Source organism: Dasypus novemcinctus, chromosome 19 (assembly GCF_030445035.2).
Source record: "Dasypus novemcinctus isolate mDasNov1 chromosome 19, mDasNov1.1.hap2, whole genome shotgun sequence".
Taxonomy (NCBI): domain Eukaryota; kingdom Metazoa; phylum Chordata; class Mammalia; order Cingulata; family Dasypodidae; genus Dasypus; species Dasypus novemcinctus.
Window position 1 is genome coordinate 81253168 of NC_080691.1, and position 20624 is coordinate 81273791.

General features: G+C 52.8%; 1 protein-coding gene across 1 annotated transcript; it reads left to right on the forward strand.

Moving 5' to 3' along the window:
• The first annotated feature begins 670 nt into the window (after positions 1-670).
• On the forward strand, positions 671-17299 carry ARRDC5 (arrestin domain containing 5). Its single transcript, XM_004464244.5, has 3 exons — positions 671-962; positions 2673-2878; positions 11776-17299. Exons 1-3 carry the CDS (start codon positions 710-712, stop codon positions 12310-12312), a joined length of 996 nt encoding a protein of 331 aa, XP_004464301.2. The 5' UTR covers positions 671-709; the 3' UTR covers positions 12313-17299.
• The last annotated feature ends 3325 nt before the right edge of the window (positions 17300-20624 follow it).

Below are 20624 nucleotides of genomic sequence, written 5' to 3' on the forward strand. Positions count from 1 at the left end.
GCTCTGCAGAATCTTCCCATCCAGGGGTGGAGATGCAGGCAAAAGAGAAACAGCAGCAGCTCGGAAGATGGTGCTCCGTGCCCGTGGGTCAGGTTGAAGTCACGATGCCCTGAGTGTGTTCAGTCCAAATCAGGTTTCTTAATCTGGCCATATCTATAGCTTTTCCTACCGTGGGCTGGTGTAGACAGAGCCATTACAACAAAAATCCTTGCCGCCATACGGCCTCAAAGTCAACATGTGACCTCCAAGAGGTCCGCATGCCACGTGTGGGCACCCTCCCACAGGGCAGGAAATAAATACCTTTGGGCTCATGCCCTGCGCCTCTCTTCCCTTACCTGTAAACGGAGCGGATGTTACCCACCGCGACAGGGCCATTGGGAGAATTCTCCATGAGGCCCCCCCAAACCCCTGGCGGGGTGACAGGCCTTCCCCATGAGGAAGGAATGTTGGGGGTCTTGGTTTTTTGTTATTTCCTAGGAAAAAGGGGTCAGGCTATCATTCCATGAAGCTCTGAAGACTCTCAGATCCCTAAGCAGCCCCCCATCCCAGGCAGAAGCCCTGTCTCCGCTCCTGGCCACCAGGGTCCCCCTTTCCGGAACCCTGACTTGAGTGACGTCACAGATGGGTGACCTCGCTGCGGCCAAGGTACCGGGAATCGCGGTGGCACCGGGGGAGGGGGGAGAATGTTTCTCGACCGCCCCAACCCCCCATGTCTGCGGTGAAGTCAATCGAAATAATGCTGCCCAAGGATGCGGTCTACCTGGCCGGCTCCAGCATCAAAGGGCACGTGATTCTGACCCTCAACAGCACCCTGGTGCACCCCGTAGTGAAGGTGGAGCTCGTGGGAAGGGGCTACGTCGAGTGGAACGAAGAAGCCGGGGCGTCCCGCGATTATAGCAGACACGTTATTTGCAACAATAAGGCAGACTACGTGCACAAGACCGAGACGTTTCCAGTGGAGGGTAAGGACAGCTGGCCCGAGCCACAATAGGAACATGGGCCTGGAAGGGCCACACCTCTGTGAGTCAATCAACAACCCCCTGGGGATATCAGAAATGGGCAGAGGCCCGGCCCCTCCCTAGGAGGGGAGACATGCGGGACAATGACCGCCAGATACGCAAAACACGAAAATAACAAGACAGGCTTTCGTGAGAAGCGGAAAGAATCCAGTTATTCGAAATGCGGGTTTGCAGTAGTCCCCTTGGAAAATGCTACGCTTATTCCCACAGCTGCTTTTGGGAGGCCCATAAGGAACCTGTCTTGTTATTTAAATCTTCCACCCCAGGAAACAAAATAAGGGGTCCCGCGGTCAGCGGGGAGAGACCCTGGTGGCAGAAGGGTGGTGGAGAACTTTCCCAATTCTACCGCCGTCAGGACTGAGGTCTGGACAGACAACCAGCTGCCTGAGCGACTTGGGAGCTCTGTCCTTCCCAAACTGTGTTTATGGGGACAAATCCAGGTACTTGGCACTCAAGCAGGTTTGGCCAGCATTTGGGTGACACTTTTATTGTAGATAGGTGGTCCGAGGAGGTGGTCCAAGCACATATCTGAGTGACAGGAGAGACACCAGCCACACAGATATCTGGGGGGACAGTAGCAGCATGCCAGACCCTAACGTTGGGTGATGATGTCACTTCCCTGTGCCCCAGTTAACCGGTCTGCAAAATGGGAACAGTGAAGAAAAAAAAAAATCCTAAGTCCTAGGATTTGTTTTGCAGCATTAATGATTTAATAGCAGGCAAAGGGCTTAGAATAGAATCAGGCACACAGTAAGTACTTTAGCTGTTTCAATTCCTACCAAAGCGCCTCCTCCTACGCCACCCCCAGCATAGCCACCACCCTTAGACATTTCCTGGTGACTCAATTCCTCCTGGAAAGCGTCTATCAGCCAGAGAAGCCTTCATTCTTTTATTTACCCAACACTTACTGGGTACGTACTGCCCAAACACCATACTAGGTGCTGGGGGGACAAAGAGACCCAGTCCCCAGTGTCTGATTGTCATCTGGGTGGTCGGAGACGGACAAAAACTTGCTCATGATCCAACGAGAGGGTTTCAGAGAAACGCAAGAGAGAAACTAGGTTAGGGTGGGGTTTCACAGAAATGGGGGGGTGGTATTGGAGGGTACTTGACTCACTCGGCAAAGAATAAGCACCTACTGTATACCAACATCAAAGGCCCAGCTTCACGAGGGCAGGGGGTTTTGTCTGTCTTAGTGCACCCAGGAGGTGTTCATTACATGTTTGTTGAATGAATGCATGACTGAAATCCCCGGGGCCCAGCTTTGACTTTCTCTGGCCCAGAACGGGGGTATTGCACATCCATGCAATGGTTTGGGGTGACCACAGGAGCCACAGCGCTCAGCCAACACCTCCCTGTCGAGCCCAGCCAAGGCGCCCGATATTTATGTACTATTTCTCCAAAAGGAAAGGCTCAGCCTCCCTGGGAAAGGAAAGGCCAAATCAGTAACCCAAATCCCTACCAAAAAAATAAATAAAAGAAAGAGAAAGAAAAGAGAAAGAAAGGAAAGAAAGAGAAAGAAAGAAAGAAAGAAAGAAAGAAAGAAAGAAAGAAAGAAAGAAAGAAAGAAAGAAAGAAAGAAAGAAAGAAAGAAAGAAAGAAAGAAAGAAGATTCTAGAACTTTCTGATGGCATCGGTGTGTTTTGCTTTCAGATAATTGGTTAAGTGCAGGCAGCCACACCTTTGACTTCCATTTCAACTTACCTCCCAGGCTTCCTTCCACGTTCGCCAGCAAAATTGGTCACATCTTCTACTTTCTCCAAGCTTCCTGCATGGGTCAGGAGCAAATTTTAGCCAAGCAGAGACTGTACCTCCTCATTCAAGGCACTTCCGACTTCCACCAAGAGAACGCGTTCCAGGTACCCACGGGGGCGGGGAGAGGCGCAGAAGGGCCCCCAGGATGAGGAGGGGCGTGGGCGGGCAGGGGTTGGGGGAGAAGGAAAGGGTGCTGGCCTCGCCCCAGGCCCGGCCGGTGCCCAAAAGGTGAGTCAGAAAGAAACCAGGGTGGGGACGGAGGAGGCAGTGGCTCAACCAGGGGGCGACGCCCCGGGGGGACAGCGGGCAGTAACTGGGAGGCACCTGGTTGTCACGGCACGTGGGCTCCTTCTGGAATCTCGGGGCGTAGAGCCCAGGGAGGCGGCTGAACACCCAGGACGGCCCCCACCCCAAGAACGACCCAAACCCACATGTCCAAGTTTGCGGGGAGATGCCACCGTCACTTTCTGGGTGACAGAGGGGCCTGGACCCCAGGACGACATCAACCAAGGAGCCAGGGGATGGGGGTGGGGTGCTGAGCCCCAGGGGAAGGAAGGGCTGGGTCGGAGCTGTACACCTGGGCCTTCTGGACCCTTCCGGAGACCAGGTGCAGCTGCACAAGTCAGGGCGGCGGGGGCAGGACGTTGGCCAACGTCACCTCCCCTCCTAGGGGACTCGTGGCAGCAGAGCTGGGTGGCCGAGAAGGCTGGCGCTCTAGTTACGGACGCCCGGATCCCCCATCTACCAGCTGCCAGGGACCTTGCCGCTCAGTGCCTCAGTTTCCCCATCTGTCAAACAGGCACAGCGATAGCAGCTGTCTCCCGGGTCGCTGCAGGAGACGGGGCGGGGTGGGGGTTGGACTTCCTGTCATCCTAGAGCTGGTAGGGCCCCTGCCCCGTAAATCTTGGCCACCGCTGCTACTTTCTGTTTAGCAGTGTAATCAGCTCCCACCCGGGGCGACTTCTGGGGATCGTGGCGTGGGAGGGGTGGCCCAGCTCTGAGATCAGCCCTGCTGAGTCCAGGGCTCTCTGTGTCGCCATGGACGCTGTCTCCTCTCTGAGCTTCTTCTCAGAGCTAAGCTCAGAGCAGGACGAGGGTAGGGGCGGAGAACTCAGGCGACGGGGTGGAACTCGGGCAGGGGGTGGAACTCGGGCAGCGCGGCTGAAGGGGCTTGAGATCCCCGCCCCGGGGTACTCGATTAGCCCCGTGGCCTTGGGCTCTTAGCCGAAGCTTGCACAACCTCCAGTATCCTGCTCAGTGTCCGAACAGAGGAGGTGCTCAGTAAGTGGCGCAGGGCTAGTTTCTCACAGCAGCAAAGGGAGGTATCATGGCTACATTTTGAGAGCTGGGGAAACGGTGTGTGGTTTCAAGGGCACAGCGCTCTTTTAGCCAGTCCAGTCAAGGGAGGAGCCTCTGAGACAGTGACATTTTAGCAACGCGTTGAAAAAGGAGAGGAAAGCCATGGGCAGAGGTAGGGAGAGGCGTTCCCCGCAAGTGCAAAGGTCCTGGGGCAGGACCACGCCTGGCGGGTTGAGTATGGAGGGGAGGGCAGGGGGCGCGGGGCCTGGTGGGCTGCAGGGAGGACATGGGTTTTCACCCTGAATGAAGTGGGAGCCGTGGAGGGCTGTGGGCAGAGGGCGGTGGGCCCCTGACTCACTCTGGCTGCCGCGGGGAGACGGTGGGGGGCGAGGTCAGGAGTTGGGGGACCAGGGGAGTGATGATGGAGATGGAGATTCTCGCGCCCCTCTGTCCTCCCCCACAATGGCCAAAGCGTGCCTGGGAGCACCCAGGTCAGGCCACTTCCCTCCTCTGCCCGCAGCCCTCCATGGCTCCCACCTCCCCGGGGAGGGAGAGCCCACGTCCACCCCACAGCCCTCCAGGTCTTGCCCAACCTGCCCCGTCCTCTCTCTGCTGCCCCCTCCTGCTCTCCTCCTCACTCCCTCCGCTCCAGCCACATGGGCCTCCTCCTGACGCCCTGGACACCGTCCAGCCCCGGAGCCTTTGCATGAGCTGTCCTCTGCCTGGTACACTGTGGCCTCCCCATCCTTCCTTCGCATCTTCCAGATCTTTCCACATCTTCGCCCCCCTGCATTGCCCTGCACGGATAGATTGTTCCAACCCCACGGAGGGCAAGTTAGCCACAGCTGTCAAAACTCAAAAGAACAAGCACTTTGGCCCAGCCACCTCTCCTTTTTAGAAATTTCTCCTGCAGATATTCTCTCATGTGTGTGACATATAACCCCTGGAAGTCTTAAGTGTAGTGGCAAAAAAAAAAAAAAGATTGGAAACAGCCTAAACATCCACTGCAGAGGGGATTGTTTAATGAGTCGAGACACCCAGGCAAAGGAATATTCCAGGCTGTGAAAAGGAGAAGAGGAGCATGGGGCAGCTCTCCAGGTTGGGATCGCCAAAATCCTGTGTTGAGGAAATAAAGCAAAGCTCAAAACAGTGTGTATAAAACCATGCCACCGTTGGTGGTAAAGAAAAAACAAAAAGCTTTAAAAAAGAAAAGCAGCGGACTTCCTTGCAGATGTAACAAGTATCTCAGCAAGGAGATACCAGAAACTGGCAACAGAGGCAGCCCCCTGGGAGCTGGGGAAACAGGAGGCGCTCCCACCTTCTCCTTCATTCTGTTTGTGTGTTTTGTTTTGTTTTTAACAGCTGGATTGGGTTGTAATTCACGTGCCATACGATTCACCCATTTAAACTGGACAATTCAATGGCTTTTAGTATATTCAGAAGAATTGTGCAACCATCACGCAATCAGTTTTAGAACATTCTCCCCCCAAAGGAAAGCTGGTATGCATCAGCAGTCACCCCCAGCCCCCAGCCCTCCCGCCTCTGGCAGGCACTGATTCCCTTTCTGGGTATTTACCTGCTCTGGACGTTTCCTATCAATGGAATCGCACAATATGTGGTCCTTTGTGACTGGCGGTTTCTTTCCCTCAGCATGTTTTTTGGGCTCATCCTACATGATACATGTTGGATCATGTATCGGTACTTCCTTTTTTTTTTTTGCTGAATGCTATTCCAGTGTCTGGATATATGACATTTTGTTGACAAACCAGTCATCCATTGGCGGACCCACTGGGGTGCTCCCATCTTTTGGCAATTGTGAACCGTGCTGCGATGGACAAGTTCCACTTTTTGTGTGGACAGTTGTTAATGTGTCTCCTGGGTTTACGCCTAAGCGGGGAATTGCTGGGTCAGGCCACGTTGAACATTTTGAGAAACTGCCAGGCTGGTGGCCAAAGCGGCCGCACGGTTTGACCTGCCCGCTAGCGGTTTCGCCACGTCCCTGCCAGTCCCTGTACTTTTTGAATTTCGATAGATGTGACCGATCACCTGTTCAAACGATTGAGGGCCGTTTGGGGGACTAGTTTTTCCCAGAGGTCTTCAGCTCTAAGGGAGCCCTCCCCAGATTCTCTTTTCACGACCCCCCTGTTTTGGTCACAAAACCTCATTGCCGTACTTGGTTGATTTTCAAATGCGTCATCTTTATGTTGTCTCCCCCAATTCCCATCTTCTGGGGGAGACTGTGCATAAAGATGATACGTGGGAAATTGGCAGCAAGTACGTGCTCAATCGGAATGATTTGAATGGATGCAATTATTTTGAATGAATGGGGAAGCAGTTGTGACTCAATTGGTAGAGCATCCACCTACCATATGGAGGGGCCGGGGTGTGATACCCCGGGCCTCCATGACCCGTGTGGACCTGGCCCACGCCCGGTGCTGATGCGCGCAAGGAGTGCCGTGCCACGCAGGGGTGTCCCCTGTGTAGGGTGCCCCATGTGCAAGGAGTGCGCCCTGTAAGGAGAGCCGCCCAGGATGGCGCCATGCACACGGAGAGCTGACACAGCAAGATGACGCCACCAAAAAAGTGACAGTCTCCCAGTGCATGACGGGTGTGCAGGCGGACACAGAAGGACACACAGTGAATGGACATAGAGAGCAGACAGCGGGGTGGGGGAAAGAGAAATAAATAAAGTAAATCTTTAAAAAATAATAATAACAATCATTTGAATGAATGAATCCCCCCAAAGGCTCCTATGTAAACCAAAGGAATATGGGGGTCCAAAAAAATCCCAGAGTCAAGAACTGAGCAAGGTGGAGTTGGTGCCCCAACATCCTCGGGGGCCAGGGCCGTCTGGCCACCCCACCTGCCCGGCGCAGGGTCCCCCTGGGTCTCCACTGGGGACTTCTTCACGAGGAGGCGAATTGAAGGCTTTGTTGGGAGTTAGGGCAGCGGGCGCTTCAGCTCTTTGTGGGATCCTAACGAATGCGACGAATTTTCGAATAAGACTGGAGGGATTTAAAAGAAATTGCCAGCAATTAGCCTTGCCAGAGGCGGGACGGCGTGGGAAGGCAGGAAAGAGGGGATGCAGGGGCGGGAGGCAGCGGGCGTGGAGGTGAGGCTGGAGGGGTTAGAGGTCAGCCCAAGGTCTCAAAGAGGAAAGAAGAGGGGGAGGGGGCCGTGGTTTTCAAACCGCGGGTCAGGGCCCATTGTGAGCTGCAAAACCGATGCAGTGACTTGCAAGCGTAGTTTTACAAAAACGAAAGAATAGAATGGACTAGATAGATTAATATAGGAAATATCAGTGCAAGCGCAATTTGGTGCATTGCACTCGACTTGTTTTTTTTTGAGAAAATAGAACAAGCAAAACAATAAAAATTTTAAAAAATAACAGTGGGTTGCTACCAAAGAGAGAAATCAATAAATAGATGGAAAATAGAAAAGAAAAAGGAAAATGAAATCAGAGGATTGCAACTAACACTTTTAAATGAATAGAATAGACTAGAAGAGGAGATATCAGCGGGCGCAAAGTAAGCACAAGTGTTATTTCGTAAAACTTATTCTTCTTTCATGGATGGAGGTGTAAATACAGATGTATGTGTTCTTTGTCACCCAAAATGAAAATCTAGGTTTTATTGTGAGCAGTGAACAAGCGGAGGAGGAGGGAGGGCAGATGGAGGAGAGGAAAAAAGAAGAAAGGAAGAAGAAGGCGAAAACAAGACGGAAGAAGAAGGCAAGAAGAGGAAAGGAATAAGGAGAGGAAAGGAACAGCAGGAAGAGAAAAGGAGAGAGAAGAAGAAAAAGGAGGAAGAGGAAAAATAGAAGGAAGAGAAGAAGGGGGAAATAAGTATAAAAGAAGAAGGAGGCGTAGGGAAGGAGGAGGAAGAGGAGGGAGAAAAACTTACTGCAGCCTACAAATCCTAAAACATTTCGTATCTGGCCCCTGAATATTTTAGGATTCGTAATAAATGTTTAGGATTTAAGTAAAAGTTTGCTTTCCCCTGTCCTAGAGCAACTCTTGCATATAAGCCTAAGAAAGTTGTCTTCAGGTTGCTCCTTATTAGCACTTTTATGATATCAATGTGTGGAAACAATGTAAGTGTCCACCACTGAGCAGGGAGGGGATGGATAGATAAATGAATTATTTTGCCACACGTTCATTCACCATCTCGGAGAGATGTACCCACATGTATCAATTTCCAGCACATAATGTTGAGCAGGAAAAGCAAGTTGCTGAAGATCACGGGCAACTTGATACCATTTCTTTAAAGCATTGAAATATGCAAAACGATACTGTATACCTCTAGGGCATACTATACATTTCTAGGGAAATAGTTGTATTCCTGAATAATGCCAAGATTCACAAGGGAATGACAGACCCCCAGTTCAGATGATGGCTGCCTGGGCACACAGAACCCACGGAATTTCAGACATTTTGGTAGGTTTTATTTCTTAAACTGGCTGGGAGATACAGTGGGACTCTTTCATGTTGCTGATTTCTTCCCTCCCTGAAATAATGTATCCTGTTAACACACCTGCATATACGTAGTAGGAGAATAAAAATGCGGGGAGCTAGGCGGTGATTACTGTTCAATTTGGGACTGGTTTTGGGGTGGCGTGCATGAGGGGGGAGCTGGGAGATTTTCATGATTGGGTAGAATTTACAAGAGTGTTGGCCTTTACTAATTTACTAACTCACACCGTTGTTTTATGGGTTTTTCTCTACCTGCGTTGTAGTTCATAATAATCCTCTCAAGTTAAACATGCATAGACATACTAAACACGAAATTCAGGATAATCAATATCTCCGGGAAAGGGAGGGCGAGAGGGAAAAGGGATTGGTTCGAGCTCCAGCTGGAGCTTGGACTTGGATGTCAATAGCAAATAGAGTGAAATGATAAATTTTGATCAATCCAGTAGAGACGCAGCAGTTGTGGACCCGTGAATAGTTAACAATCAGCTGGGAAGGTGGGGGTAAGGGCATGGGTGACAACTCTGGTTTGCAGCACCTGCCAATTTCCATGGTGTAAATACTTGCACCCATTTCAAGCTGCCAACTTAACCTCATTCATGAGAAGCTGGCGGGAATGGAGAAGAGATGTATACAATCCATTCTTGCAAACCCGTGCAGGGCTCCAGCTGAGGTCCTTGTTATACTGTTCTCCTGTTGTTTTTTTGTAGGCCTGAAATAGTTGAGCCCATGGGGAATGCAACAACCTGTAAACAGATACTTTTACAACACTTGTAAAAAGTATCAGATGCCTCTGGAAGGAGACACTGAAAGGGAGCAAAAGTGGTATTCCAAAACCTTGAGGAAAGCAAGCATTGCCCACCCTATGTCAAGTCAAATTTCTTAAAACATTATCCACAAATAAATATAAAATATGACCCAAGCCACACATTAACGATAGTATAGATGTGACTTTATTTGCCATCTAGCAGCTGACTATTGCTATAACACTGCATTGAGGCATTCTCTGAACATACGTAATGTCCATTCTAGAGTTTTCTTTCCATGATTCAGAGCCCATCCTCCCTCCCTCTCCCTGAAGTCTGAAATATCTGGGCAAGCTCTAGGCCTTGGGCTTCCACTCTGAGATATTCCCTGTTTTACAGAAAGCAATGCTCAGAGAAGTTAAGCAACTTGCCCAAGGTCACAAAGCAAGTGAATAATGGAGGTGGGGATTAAGCCGGGGTCAAAGTGATTTCTCAGTGCTATTTTATCGATTGAAAAACCCAGACTGGGAAGCAGACTTGGTTCAATATATAGGGCATCCGTCTACCACATGGGAGGTCCCCAGTTCAAACCCCGGGCCTCCTTGACCCGTGTGGAGCTGGCCCATGCGCAGTGCTGATGCGCGCAAGCAGTGCCCTGCCATGCAGGGGTGTCCCCACGTAGGGGAGCCCCAAGCGCAAGGAGTGCGCCCCATAAGGAGAGCCGCCCAGCGCGAAAGAAAGTGCAGCCTGCCCAGGAATGGCGCCACACACATGGAGAGCTGACACAGCAAGATGATGCAACAAAAAGAAACACAGATTCCTGTGCCCCTGATAAGGATAGAAGGGGTCACAGGAGTACACACAGAGAGCAGACAACTGGGGGGGGGGAGGGAGAGAAATAAATAAATAAATCTTTAAAAAAAAAAAAAAAGCCCCGACTCGGAATGCGCACTGCCTCGAGAAAGGAAGCTGCCGGACGACTCCGGGCTTCGGCATCAGGCTCTCTCTGTACCTTTTTTCTTCCTTTAACTTTTCTATTATTAAATGGTTTCAACTTATAAGGTAATGGCAAAAATAATTTTTAAAAATCAACCCGTCTCATTTTGCAGGATGCCCACGGTCCGTGCCTCGGGCTGTGTACTTTTCTCATTTTCTTGTTTCTTAATAAACTCTTTACTCCCTTGCCTACTCTTAAAAAAAAAAAAATTCAGTGCAGAGAACTCCAGTATACCCCCTACTCAGATTCCAGATTCACCAACTTGTGACTTTTTGCCACATTTGCTATATCATTCTATCTTTCTATCTATCTATCTATCTATCTATCTATCTATCTATCTATCTATCTATCTATCTATCTACCTATCTGTCTGTCTGTCTATCTTCACATCCATCCATCCATCCATCCATCTGCATAGCTCTCTCTGTCCATCATCTATATCTAGCTGACTAGCTCCATCGCTTCATCTCACCATCTCTATTCCTCTATTTACCCATCTCTCTCTCTCTTTTCTCGAGCTTTGTGTGTATGTATGTACCCGTCATGCCACTTGAACCCTTAAAACGTCCAGGCACATTTCTAAGAGCAAGGGTATTCACTGCTGTAACCACCTCAAGTCCAGTCATCCGGGCCAAGCAATCTGGCGTGAACAGAAAGCTTTGGTCCCCAGGCTGGTGTTTTCAGTTGATCCCGTGATGTCCTTCTGGAGACCTTTTCTCTTCCATCACTAGATCCCACCCAGGATTATCGATTGCATTTCCTCGCCATTGTCCTTTAATTTTTTTGAGGTACCAGGGGCAGGGATTGAACCCAGGACCTCGTATGTGTGCGGGAAGCCGGCGCTCAACCGCTGAGCCAAGTTCAGCTCCCGAGTCGGTTTTCTCAGTTTTTTCACTTGTTGTTTGTTTTTGTTTTTCCGAGGCGCTGGGAACCGAACCTAGGACCTCCCATGAGGTCATCCCTTCCCTGCCATTGTCTTTTTTTTTTTTTAAAGATTTATTTTATTTATTTCTCTCCCCATTCCTCCCTTCCCCTGTTGTCTGCTCTCTGTGTCTTGTGGCTGTGTGTTCTTCTGCATCCGCTTGTATTATCAGGCGGCACTGGGAAACTGCGTCTCTTTTGTGTTGTGTCATCTTGCTGCATCAGCTCTCCGTGCGTGTGGTGCCACTCGTGGGTGGGCTGCACTTTTTTCACGCGGGGCAGCTCTCCTTGTGGGGCGCACTCCTTGCACGTGGGGCTCCCCTACATAGGGACACCCCTGCATCAGCACTGCGCATGGGCCAGCTCCACGCGGGTCAGGAGGCCCTGGGTTTGAACCCTGGACCCTCCATATGGCAAGCAGACGCTCTAGCCGTTGAGCCGCGTCCCCCCTCCCTGCCATTGCCTTTTTAGTCTTCCTGGGTGCGTCCCCAAAGCCCCCGAGCCCCCGAGTGGCGATCACGGTGGAAGGCCGGGCAGCCCTCACCGTTCTCCCTTCCGCCCCCCTCCTAGAGCCCGCTGCAGGTGGAGACCGAGCAGGACGTTTCCTACAACTGCTGCAGCCAGGGCACCGTGCGCCTGCGGCTGCACCTGGAGAGGAACGTCTTCGGGCCCGGCGAGAGGGTCAGCTTCACGACGGAGATCGGCAACCAGACGGGCAAGTGCCTCAGGGCCGTCACGTTCGCCCTGTACGCGCGCCTGCGCTACGAGGGCTTCACGCCCGGCGAGGAGCGCCGCACGCGCGCCGACAGCAGCGAGCTGCTGCGGCAGGCGGCGGCCACGCGCGCCGCGCCCTTCTGCACCACCAAGATCGTCGCCAGCCTGCACCTGCCGCCCGTGCTGCCCGTGAGCGGCCGCGGGCGGGACAGCGAGCTCGTGAGCGCGCAGTACGAGCTGGTCGCCACCGTGCACCTGCCCTGGTCCCTGGCCACCGTCAAGGCCAGGGTCCCCATCGTCGTCGCCAGCGCCCCCGCGGACTCGGCCGCCGGCCTGCCGCCGGAAGGAGGGTGCCACCCGGGGCCAGGATCGCCGGAATTCACCAAATATTAAAAGCCTTATCGGAGTCACCCGGCAGGCCCTTGGGGCGGTGAGCTGGGCTGGAACCGTGGGCGGGCCGCGGCGGTTTCGGCGTCCATCTCCCCCCCCCCCGTCCCCGGATGCATCATCCCCATGATGGGAGGGGACAAAGAGGACCGACGGGACCTCCCAAGACCGGGCCCCGCTTTAGCTCTCCAAACCCACCTCTGTGCTCTCTCTCCCTCGCCCACTCTGTTCCACCCCTTGCCAGCCCCTTCCAATACCTAGAGGTTCTCAGCGGAGAAAGGGGACGGAAAGCCACCTGCCAGGGGACACTGGCAAGGCCTGCTCGTGCCGCTTGGGTGGAGGGGTGGGTGGCACCCAGGGAGGCTGCCTAACACCCGGGGCTGCACAGGACAGACCCGGCTAGGGCAATTATTCAGGCTTCTGGGGCCAAGTGGAGAAGCCCCGATCTGGGATAATTTGTTGGGGCGGCAGCAGGTTGTTGATGAGTCCCAAAGCTGGGTCTTTTTAGGCGCCTTGCCACGTCAGGCTGAGTCCCTGTTTCACTCCCCGCCCTCTGCAGGGTGATCCACATGAGGTCCTGTGCCGCTGCCCTGGCCTGCCCCCCTCCCCGGGCTCACCTGGACAGTGACGTCACTTCCGTCCTGCCCTCCCCCTACATCCACCCTGCATATGCTCCCCACATTTGGCAAGTTAAAAATCCCAGACTCCCGGCTGAATCTGAGTTTCAGATGAACATTGTTGTTTGTTTTTAGTATAAGTCTATCCCATGCCCTCTGTGGGATAGACTTATACAAAAAAAAAAAAAGCCCTTGTTATTTGAAATTCCAACGTACCCGGGTTTTCTGGGTTTTGTTTTTCAATCTGCCCACTTCTCTTCTCGAGAAGACTCTTTTTTAACCTAGATCAGGCCAGGCCCTCCTGATTTCAACATCCTCCGTCGGGCCCCACGGGGCCCCTGAACTAAAATCCAAACCGCTCACCCTGGCTCACAAGACCTGACCTTGCAAGAAGGAAAGGGCCCAGAGCACATCCTCTTGGGTTAATAGCCCTGAAAAATGTCTCTGGCCCCCCTCAGGCTGTATCTCACCCGCACCCAGGGCAGCCCGCCGCTCGCCCCCGCCGCGGGCGCTTCCTTGCACCAGAAGGTCAGAAGGCCTGTGTACTGGAATGGCAGCCCCGAGGCTTTCCAGAAACTTCCAGAAACTTCCAGCAGCCAGTGACCCTCCACCTCCACGCTGGCTGAGTTTCACCTCGGGGGGCGGGTGGGCGTGAGGAGGACACAGATGTAGATGCAGGTATATATATTTTTTCTCATTCATTTTGGGGGGCAGGGAGAGGCGTGGCATCCCCCCCACCTCACTTGTAGCCATGTTTTCAGGGTGGTTCTACAAGAGCTGCTCAGGGTGGGGGGCCCAGCTTCTCGGAGGGGGCCGCTGCTAGGACGTCTACAGTAGACAAGAGGATCCGACCCAGGGCTGGAGATTCCTACTCCCCAGAAACTCACAAAAAGGCTTTATGTGGGGGGTGGCGGGATATTCTTATCCACCCCTGAGTCTTCTGCCCCCATCTGGCCTCCTTGAGGAGCGTCCAGAACCCCGCCCAGAAGGGCTGTGCTCTTGGCTTCTCTTGCAGGCAAAGCCACAGAGCCTGCCTCCTCCAGGAAGCCCTCCGGCTACACCTGACACACTGCCCTAATCCCTTCCTGCACCCACCCCTGACCACGTGCACCGTACGGGTCTGTGTCCATCTTTGTTCCACGATTGGGGTGGGGGGGGGTGGATTAGGTGAGGGGAACCTCTGTGGGGCCCCGGCTTTGCCCCGGACCCCAAGTGTTTATTGAATGAATGTGTAACAGTATTCAGAACGCCACTTGTCTTGGGCAGTGGGAAGAACATCAGAAGAGGATCATAAACCAGCTAGTGATTGCACCTCAGAAGTGGGGTGACATGAGCCTGGTTGGGGGGGGCAGCTCTAAGCGGTAGATCCAAGTTTGGGACAGGTAGTATCTCTTCTCTGGGCCTCAGTTTCCCCATCTGTAAAACTGGAAATGAAATGACATTTGCCTAGGACTCGGAGAAGATGAAACAACAATTCCATACAATACGTTTAGGAAGGCACGTGTTCGCCAGATACGAATTATGATTTTTAGTATTTGTTTCCTTCCCACCTGTGGTCAAATGCCCAGCCTGGCTTCTCTGACAATTGCGGTCCCGCCGACCCCACCCAGTGACCTCCACGTCACCATCCTCATCCTTATTTTACTTTCTTAAATGCTTATTTGGAAAAATTCAAATCCTAGAGAGAAAAGTTGAGTGCTAGCCTGCACACGTGTCACAAAGTCATTAATTTTCAACATTTGCCCTACTTGCTTTTTTTCCCCCTTTCTCTTGCCCCCAAACTACTGGAAAGGAAGTTGCTGCATCATCACGCTCCATCTGTGCACGTTTAGCATTTGACTGCATAGCCCAATAACCACAATCTCCTTATCACTCTCACGGATTGAACACTGATGCAATACTTTCTCATACAGTGCAGGTTCAAGTTTCTCTCCCCAAGATACCTTTGATAAATGTCTTTATCAAAGACACCGAGGGACAAGAAATGCAGGTATTTTTTTTCAGTGTCTCTGTAGGATCCTTTTTAACCTTTAGCAGTCTCCCTGCCTTTTTGGGGGTGCATTTCCAGACGTTTTTCAAGGATTCAGGTCAGCTGTGTTGTGGAAGGGTCCACAATCTGGATTTGGTGGAATCAGTTCAGGTGATGAATTCTGGGCGGCATGATCCAGAAGGAACGTTGTATCCGTCTCGTTGCACCCAGCAGGAGGCAAGGGGTTTTGTTTGTTCCCACACTGGGAATAGAATCTCCATCACTGCTGTGTGTCAGCCAGATCTCCCCATTGCCAAGGCACCTTTTCCCTGTCAAATTGAAAGGCGATCTATGGGGAGGTTACTTGAGGATTGTGTCATCATCTTGTTCTCCTGCAATTTTCCCCCAATGCCTTTTGCATCCGCAATGCTCCTTGCTTGAACTGGCTGTTACTCTGGTGTCGCAGAATGGGGATTTTCCAATCCTATGACTTCTACACTCACCATCTGCCTTAGAAGAGCCCTCGCTTCTCTGAGCCCCTGCCAAATCTCAGTTTCTGCAACACTGCCTCTAGCTGCCCATTTCCTCCTTCCTAAAACATCCTCTTCCTTTGACTTCCCTCACGCCACCCATTTCTCATTCTCCTGCCACCTCTCCTCAGGTATGGGATTTGGGTTTCTGCTTTTCTTCAAAGCCTCGGAGTCGATGCCTCCTCTTCCAGGAAGCCTTCCAGCCACACCAGGCAGAGCTGCTTGAAACGTGGACGATCCTCAAGTTTGAAGCCTACGGACACCCACATCCCCCTACCTGCTCATTATATTGAAATCTGAAAACACAAGCCCAAGGACATCGGACTTGAGCCTCCCACTTATGGGGAAATGTTTGGAGAGCTCTTCTTTGGAGAGGGGACAGAGGATGAGGACTTGAGTCAAATATGTTCGAAAATCACTCGAGTGGCCTGTGGACAGAGGAGACAGAAAATACAGGCGCTGAAATATGTTCAGGAAGCTGCTATGAGGACAATAATACTACCGTGCCACCAAGGGGCTCACGTTTCAGCAAACCATTTCCCTCTCCCTCCTGGGAACATAACGGGACTACATTCCCCAGCACCCCTTGCAGTTTGGTGAGGCCATGTGACTGAGTTTTGGCCAATGGGGTGTGAGAAGAAGCTATACGTCACTTCCTGCCCAACCATAAACTTCCCGCCTGAGGTTTGTTTTGTCTTTCCCATTTCCGTTCGCGCGATAGGGCTTAGAGGAGGGCAGAACCAGGAAGTGGAAGGACCCTGGATCTCTGAGTCGCTGATTGGAGGAGACCTGCCCAGAAAACTTGATCTGCCCTGGACTGTTGCAGAAGCAAGAAATAAATTTTTATTGATGAACACCGCACACACACGCTGAAATTGGAGACTTTTCCAACCCCAGGGCTTCACCCCCAGCACTATTGACATTTGGGGTTGGGGAGGTCTCTGTGGAAGGGAGCTGTCCAGGACACTGCTGGAAAATCAGCGGCCTCTCTGGCCTCCAACGAACAGAGGTCGTAGCACTTTCCAGTGTGACAACCAAAAATGTCTCCAGAATGTGCCAGATGTCCCTGGGGGAGGGGAAGCAGAATCACTTCCAGGTGGGAACTCCTCTTCTACACTGATCATACCAGTAGCTACATTTATGGAGATTGGGCATTTTGGGAACATGGACTCAATGTAGCTACAACCGAACTTGTCCTCTCATCATCCCCCAGGAGAACCTGCAGCTTCCCATCTCAGGGAAGGCCCTGTCTGTGGGGGGGTCATCACTGACCTTTCCTTCTCCCTGCACAACCACAGCCACGTCCTGTGCGTTTCACTTTCTAAATATTTATTAAAACACATCCACTTCTCTCTACACCTGCCACCCACATCAGGCTAGCATTCATGCTTGCCTGGACCTTTGCAGTAGCCACTTCCCGGGTGTCTCTATTTCCATTCCTGCCCCCTTCAGTCCATTCTTCCACCAGTAGTCAGATGTTGTTTCAAGCCACTAAGTTCTGGAGTAATTTGTTACGTGGCAATAGCTAACGGATACAGGGGAGATGCAAGAAAGAGAGGCTGCATTGAGAGATGAGGCTGTGAGGAGCTTTTCAAAATGTATTTATGATGACACCTCTTTGGCCTCAACTGGCCCTCAGCCACACTGGTCTCCTTTCAGGTCCGTGTTCTTTTCACGTGCTCTCCACAACCATGCCTTTGCACAAGCCATTCCCTCCGCTGGGGAAAGTATTTCATCTCCTCTCCCTGATTAGCATCCTAAATCAGTCATGTCTCAGCTCAGACTTTGCTATCTCGGGAAAGCCATCCCCGAGTTTCCATGACAAGACACCACGTCTCTCTCCCGCTTGTCACAAATACATTTGTACATTTTCTCCATGGAATTTCTCGAGTAATGTCTGTTTCTGCCTCCAAAGCAGCGCCGTCCAATAGAACTATTGTGCAAGCCATCTACGTCATGTTACATTTTCTGGGAGGCCCGGTAGCAAAAGTAAAACGGAACAGCCGAAACGGATATGTATAACTTATTTTTATTTAACCCCATAGAGCCAAAATATTACCATTTTGGCACAGAGTTAATATTGAAAAATTATGAGGGGAGTGGGTGTAGCTCAGTGGTTTAAGCACCTGCTTCCCACATACAGGGTTCCAGGTTCAATCCCCGGTACTTCCTAAAAATAAAAAATAAAGAAAAAGAAAAATTATGAATGTGCTATTCACGAGGTAGTTTACATTATTCTTTATTGTTCTTACTGTTATCGTGGTTGTTGGACTAAGTCTTCAAAATCAGCTATGACAGCTCAATTAGACCAGCCACGTTTTACAGTTCTCAGCGACCACCATCATCCAGGGACAGCCCAGCGCTGGCCCATGAGTTTCTGGGGTCGGGGGCTTCATTTCATTCTTTGATCAGCACCTACCTCAGTGCCTGACACACAGTAGGCAGTTAAGAGCTGCTTGTTGATTGAATAATAAAAATCATGACCCGAGCTCATATTTCGTGGGCACTTGTTCTGGGCTTGATGAACCTGGATCATCTCCTCTAATCCACATGGCAACCCTCTGTGAGCAGCATCCAATGCCCAGGGAAATAAAGCTCAGAGAGGTGTGTCCACCTGTCTGAGGTCACACAGCAAACACACAGCAGAGGCAAGACTCAAAACCAGTTCAGCCAGCCTCCACAGCCGGCAGTTTTAACCCCTGTGGACTCACACTGCCTACCTGAATTTTGATGATGAAGCTGACATCAGGGACCCCAAGGATGGGAAATTCAATCAGTAGTTTTGGAGACAGGAGGGTGCAGGGCAGAGGGAGATGATGGAAAACACATGCAGAATCTTAGGCTCACAGGTCTAGGTGACACTGGAGCTTGGCTGGCAAGAACTGTAACACAGTACTAACCATTCAGGGGGTGTCATCTCTCTACTAGGTGCCAGGCACTGTGCTAAGAGCTTCACAGCATCAGCTGTCCATTCAACCTCGGAATCATCCTCAACACCTCTATTTCTTTCATCCTCCCCATATCAGTTAGCTCTTGCTGCGTAACAAGTTACCCTCCAAACATCGTGGCTTAAAAAATTACCCACATATTACTAATATCTCCTAGTTTCTGAGGATCAGGAATTTGGGAGCAGCCCCAGGAACCAAACCTGGGACCTCCCCTGTGGGAGGGAGGTGCCCAATCCCTGGAGCCACCTCCGCTCCCTGCTGGTTGTGTCTCTCATTGTGTTTCCTCATTTGTCTCCTCATTGCATCATTTCATTGCATCGTTTTGTTGTGTTATCTCATTGTGCCAGCTTGCCCCGTCAGCCCGTCAAGACAGCTCGCTGTCTTGCTCATCTTCTTTAGGAAGCACTAGGAACCGAACCCAGGACATCCCGTATGGTAGGCAGGCACCCAACTGCTCGAGCCACATCCACTTCCCAAGCTGTCATCTTCATTGATTATGCCTGCAAAGACCCTGTTTTCCAAAGAAGGTCACATTCACGAGAAAGGGGACTGGGACACGAACACACCTTTTAGGGGGACACGATTCAACCCAGAAGAACCGGGGATAACACCAATCACGTCCATATTACAGATGGGGAAACTGAGGCTCAGAGAGGCACCGGGAATTGTCCAGGGTCACAGGGCTGAACCACAGCGGATACGTTGACCACCTCAGCTTCCAAAGAGGGGGTCCCATCTCAGACACACCCCGGCTGGGGTCCCTCTGCTCCATGAGTGACTCAGCCAGGCTGGGGTCCCGGGGGAAGTGGGGGGCGAGTGCTGAGCCCAGATTCTAGACCCTGTGCCGCCCTCGCGGGCTCCGTCTGTGAAAAGGGGGCTCCAGCCCAGAGGAGCCTCTGAGCCAAGGGCTGGAGTCAAAGCCTATGTCTTCTCTGTCTGGGCCTCAGTTTCCCTTATTGCAAAGCTTATAAGACCAATATGGCAGCAGCCAAGGGGACCCGGGGACGCCCTGAAATTGAAAATATAGGTTTTTCTGGGCCTCTGCTTCTCCACCCGTGACACACAGCTAACAGGGTCCCCTAGGGCAGGGGGACGTGTCACCACATGGCGGGGGCATCCTGGCACTGCAGGGCGTTGGGCAGCACCCCTCGCCCCCTCCCAATGTCAGGGCCAGCCCCTGCCCTGGGATGGGACAACGACACATCCCCAGCATCGTGTGATCTGGGGGCGGGGGCGCAGAATAGCCCCCCATCCTTATCGCCGCGTGGGAACATTCCAGCCCTCCTGTTTATCTGTTGTACCAGCCCCCGGGCCCATCGCTTCCAGGTCCGGGCCTCGGTTTCCCCATCTGTAAAGCGGGGATGCAGCCCAAGGGAGCGGGCACATAAAATCCGAGGAAGTGCTCGCCCAACGCTCCCCAGACAGAGTGTTCTGGAAGCCTCTACAGCTGCGCCTCCACCCCCCGCCCCCTCTCCCCTGGGACCCCAGACTCAGAGGGGCCCACAAACGTTTGGGGGGTGCTTCCTGGGGGGGGTGGCCGGGGGTCCCCACCACGCCAGGTGGGCCAACCCGCAGCGGGGGCCGCCCCACTTCCTGCCCCCCGCAGAGGCGCCTCTCACCTTCCCCCGCCCCCCCCCAGATACCCCCCTCCCCTGGAAGCCACCGCCCGCGCCAGCTGCAGCCGCCCCTCTGGGGAGGGACACAGGACGTGCCCTGCCCACCCGCAGCTGCTCCCACGGTGGCGCCTGCTCCGCACTGAGTGTCCCCAACTGCCGCCCCCCGCATTCCATTCCCAAGGGGGTGACCGGATCCACCCCCCACCCAGGAAACCCGAACCCCCAGGAGGCCCAGCCCGCCGGGGGGAGGGGGCTCCCGGCCAGCACCCCCAGGCTGCAGGGGGCCCCGATTTCCCCCTCAAGTGTAGTTTTTTTTTTTTTGGGGGGGGAGTGGTTGCCGGGACAACAGCCCCCACCTCCGCCCAGGGAACAAAGAGCAGCCGGGAGCTTGGAGGACGGCATGTGCTGTCGCCGCCAACGGGCCTGGCACCTCCTGGCAGCTGGCACCCGGGGGGCCGTGCCCGGGGGCCATCGGGGTGGCCACCCGGGACCAGGGGCTCTTGGGGGGTGGGGGCAGGACAGCAGAGGCCCCGGGGGATCTGGTTCCCGCTCCGGTCAGCCCGTGGCCTCCGTTCCTTCCGGAAGGGGACAGGCCACCGGGCAGGACAAAGGCCACCGGCCCCCCTGGCGCCCAGCCG

Excerpts from the sequence above, each read along its gene's own strand:
- ARRDC5 (XM_004464244.5), top strand. The coding sequence starts at position 710 with ATGTCTGCGGTGAAGTCAATCGAAATAATGCTGCCCAAGGATGCGGTC. Across the intron at positions 963-2,672 it reads CGAGACGTTTCCAGTGGAGG|ATAATTGGTTAAGTGCAGGC; the intron begins GTAAGGACAGCT and ends TTTTGCTTTCAG. Across the intron at positions 2,879-11,775 it reads ACCAAGAGAACGCGTTCCAG|AGCCCGCTGCAGGTGGAGAC; the intron begins GTACCCACGGGG and ends CCCCCCTCCTAG.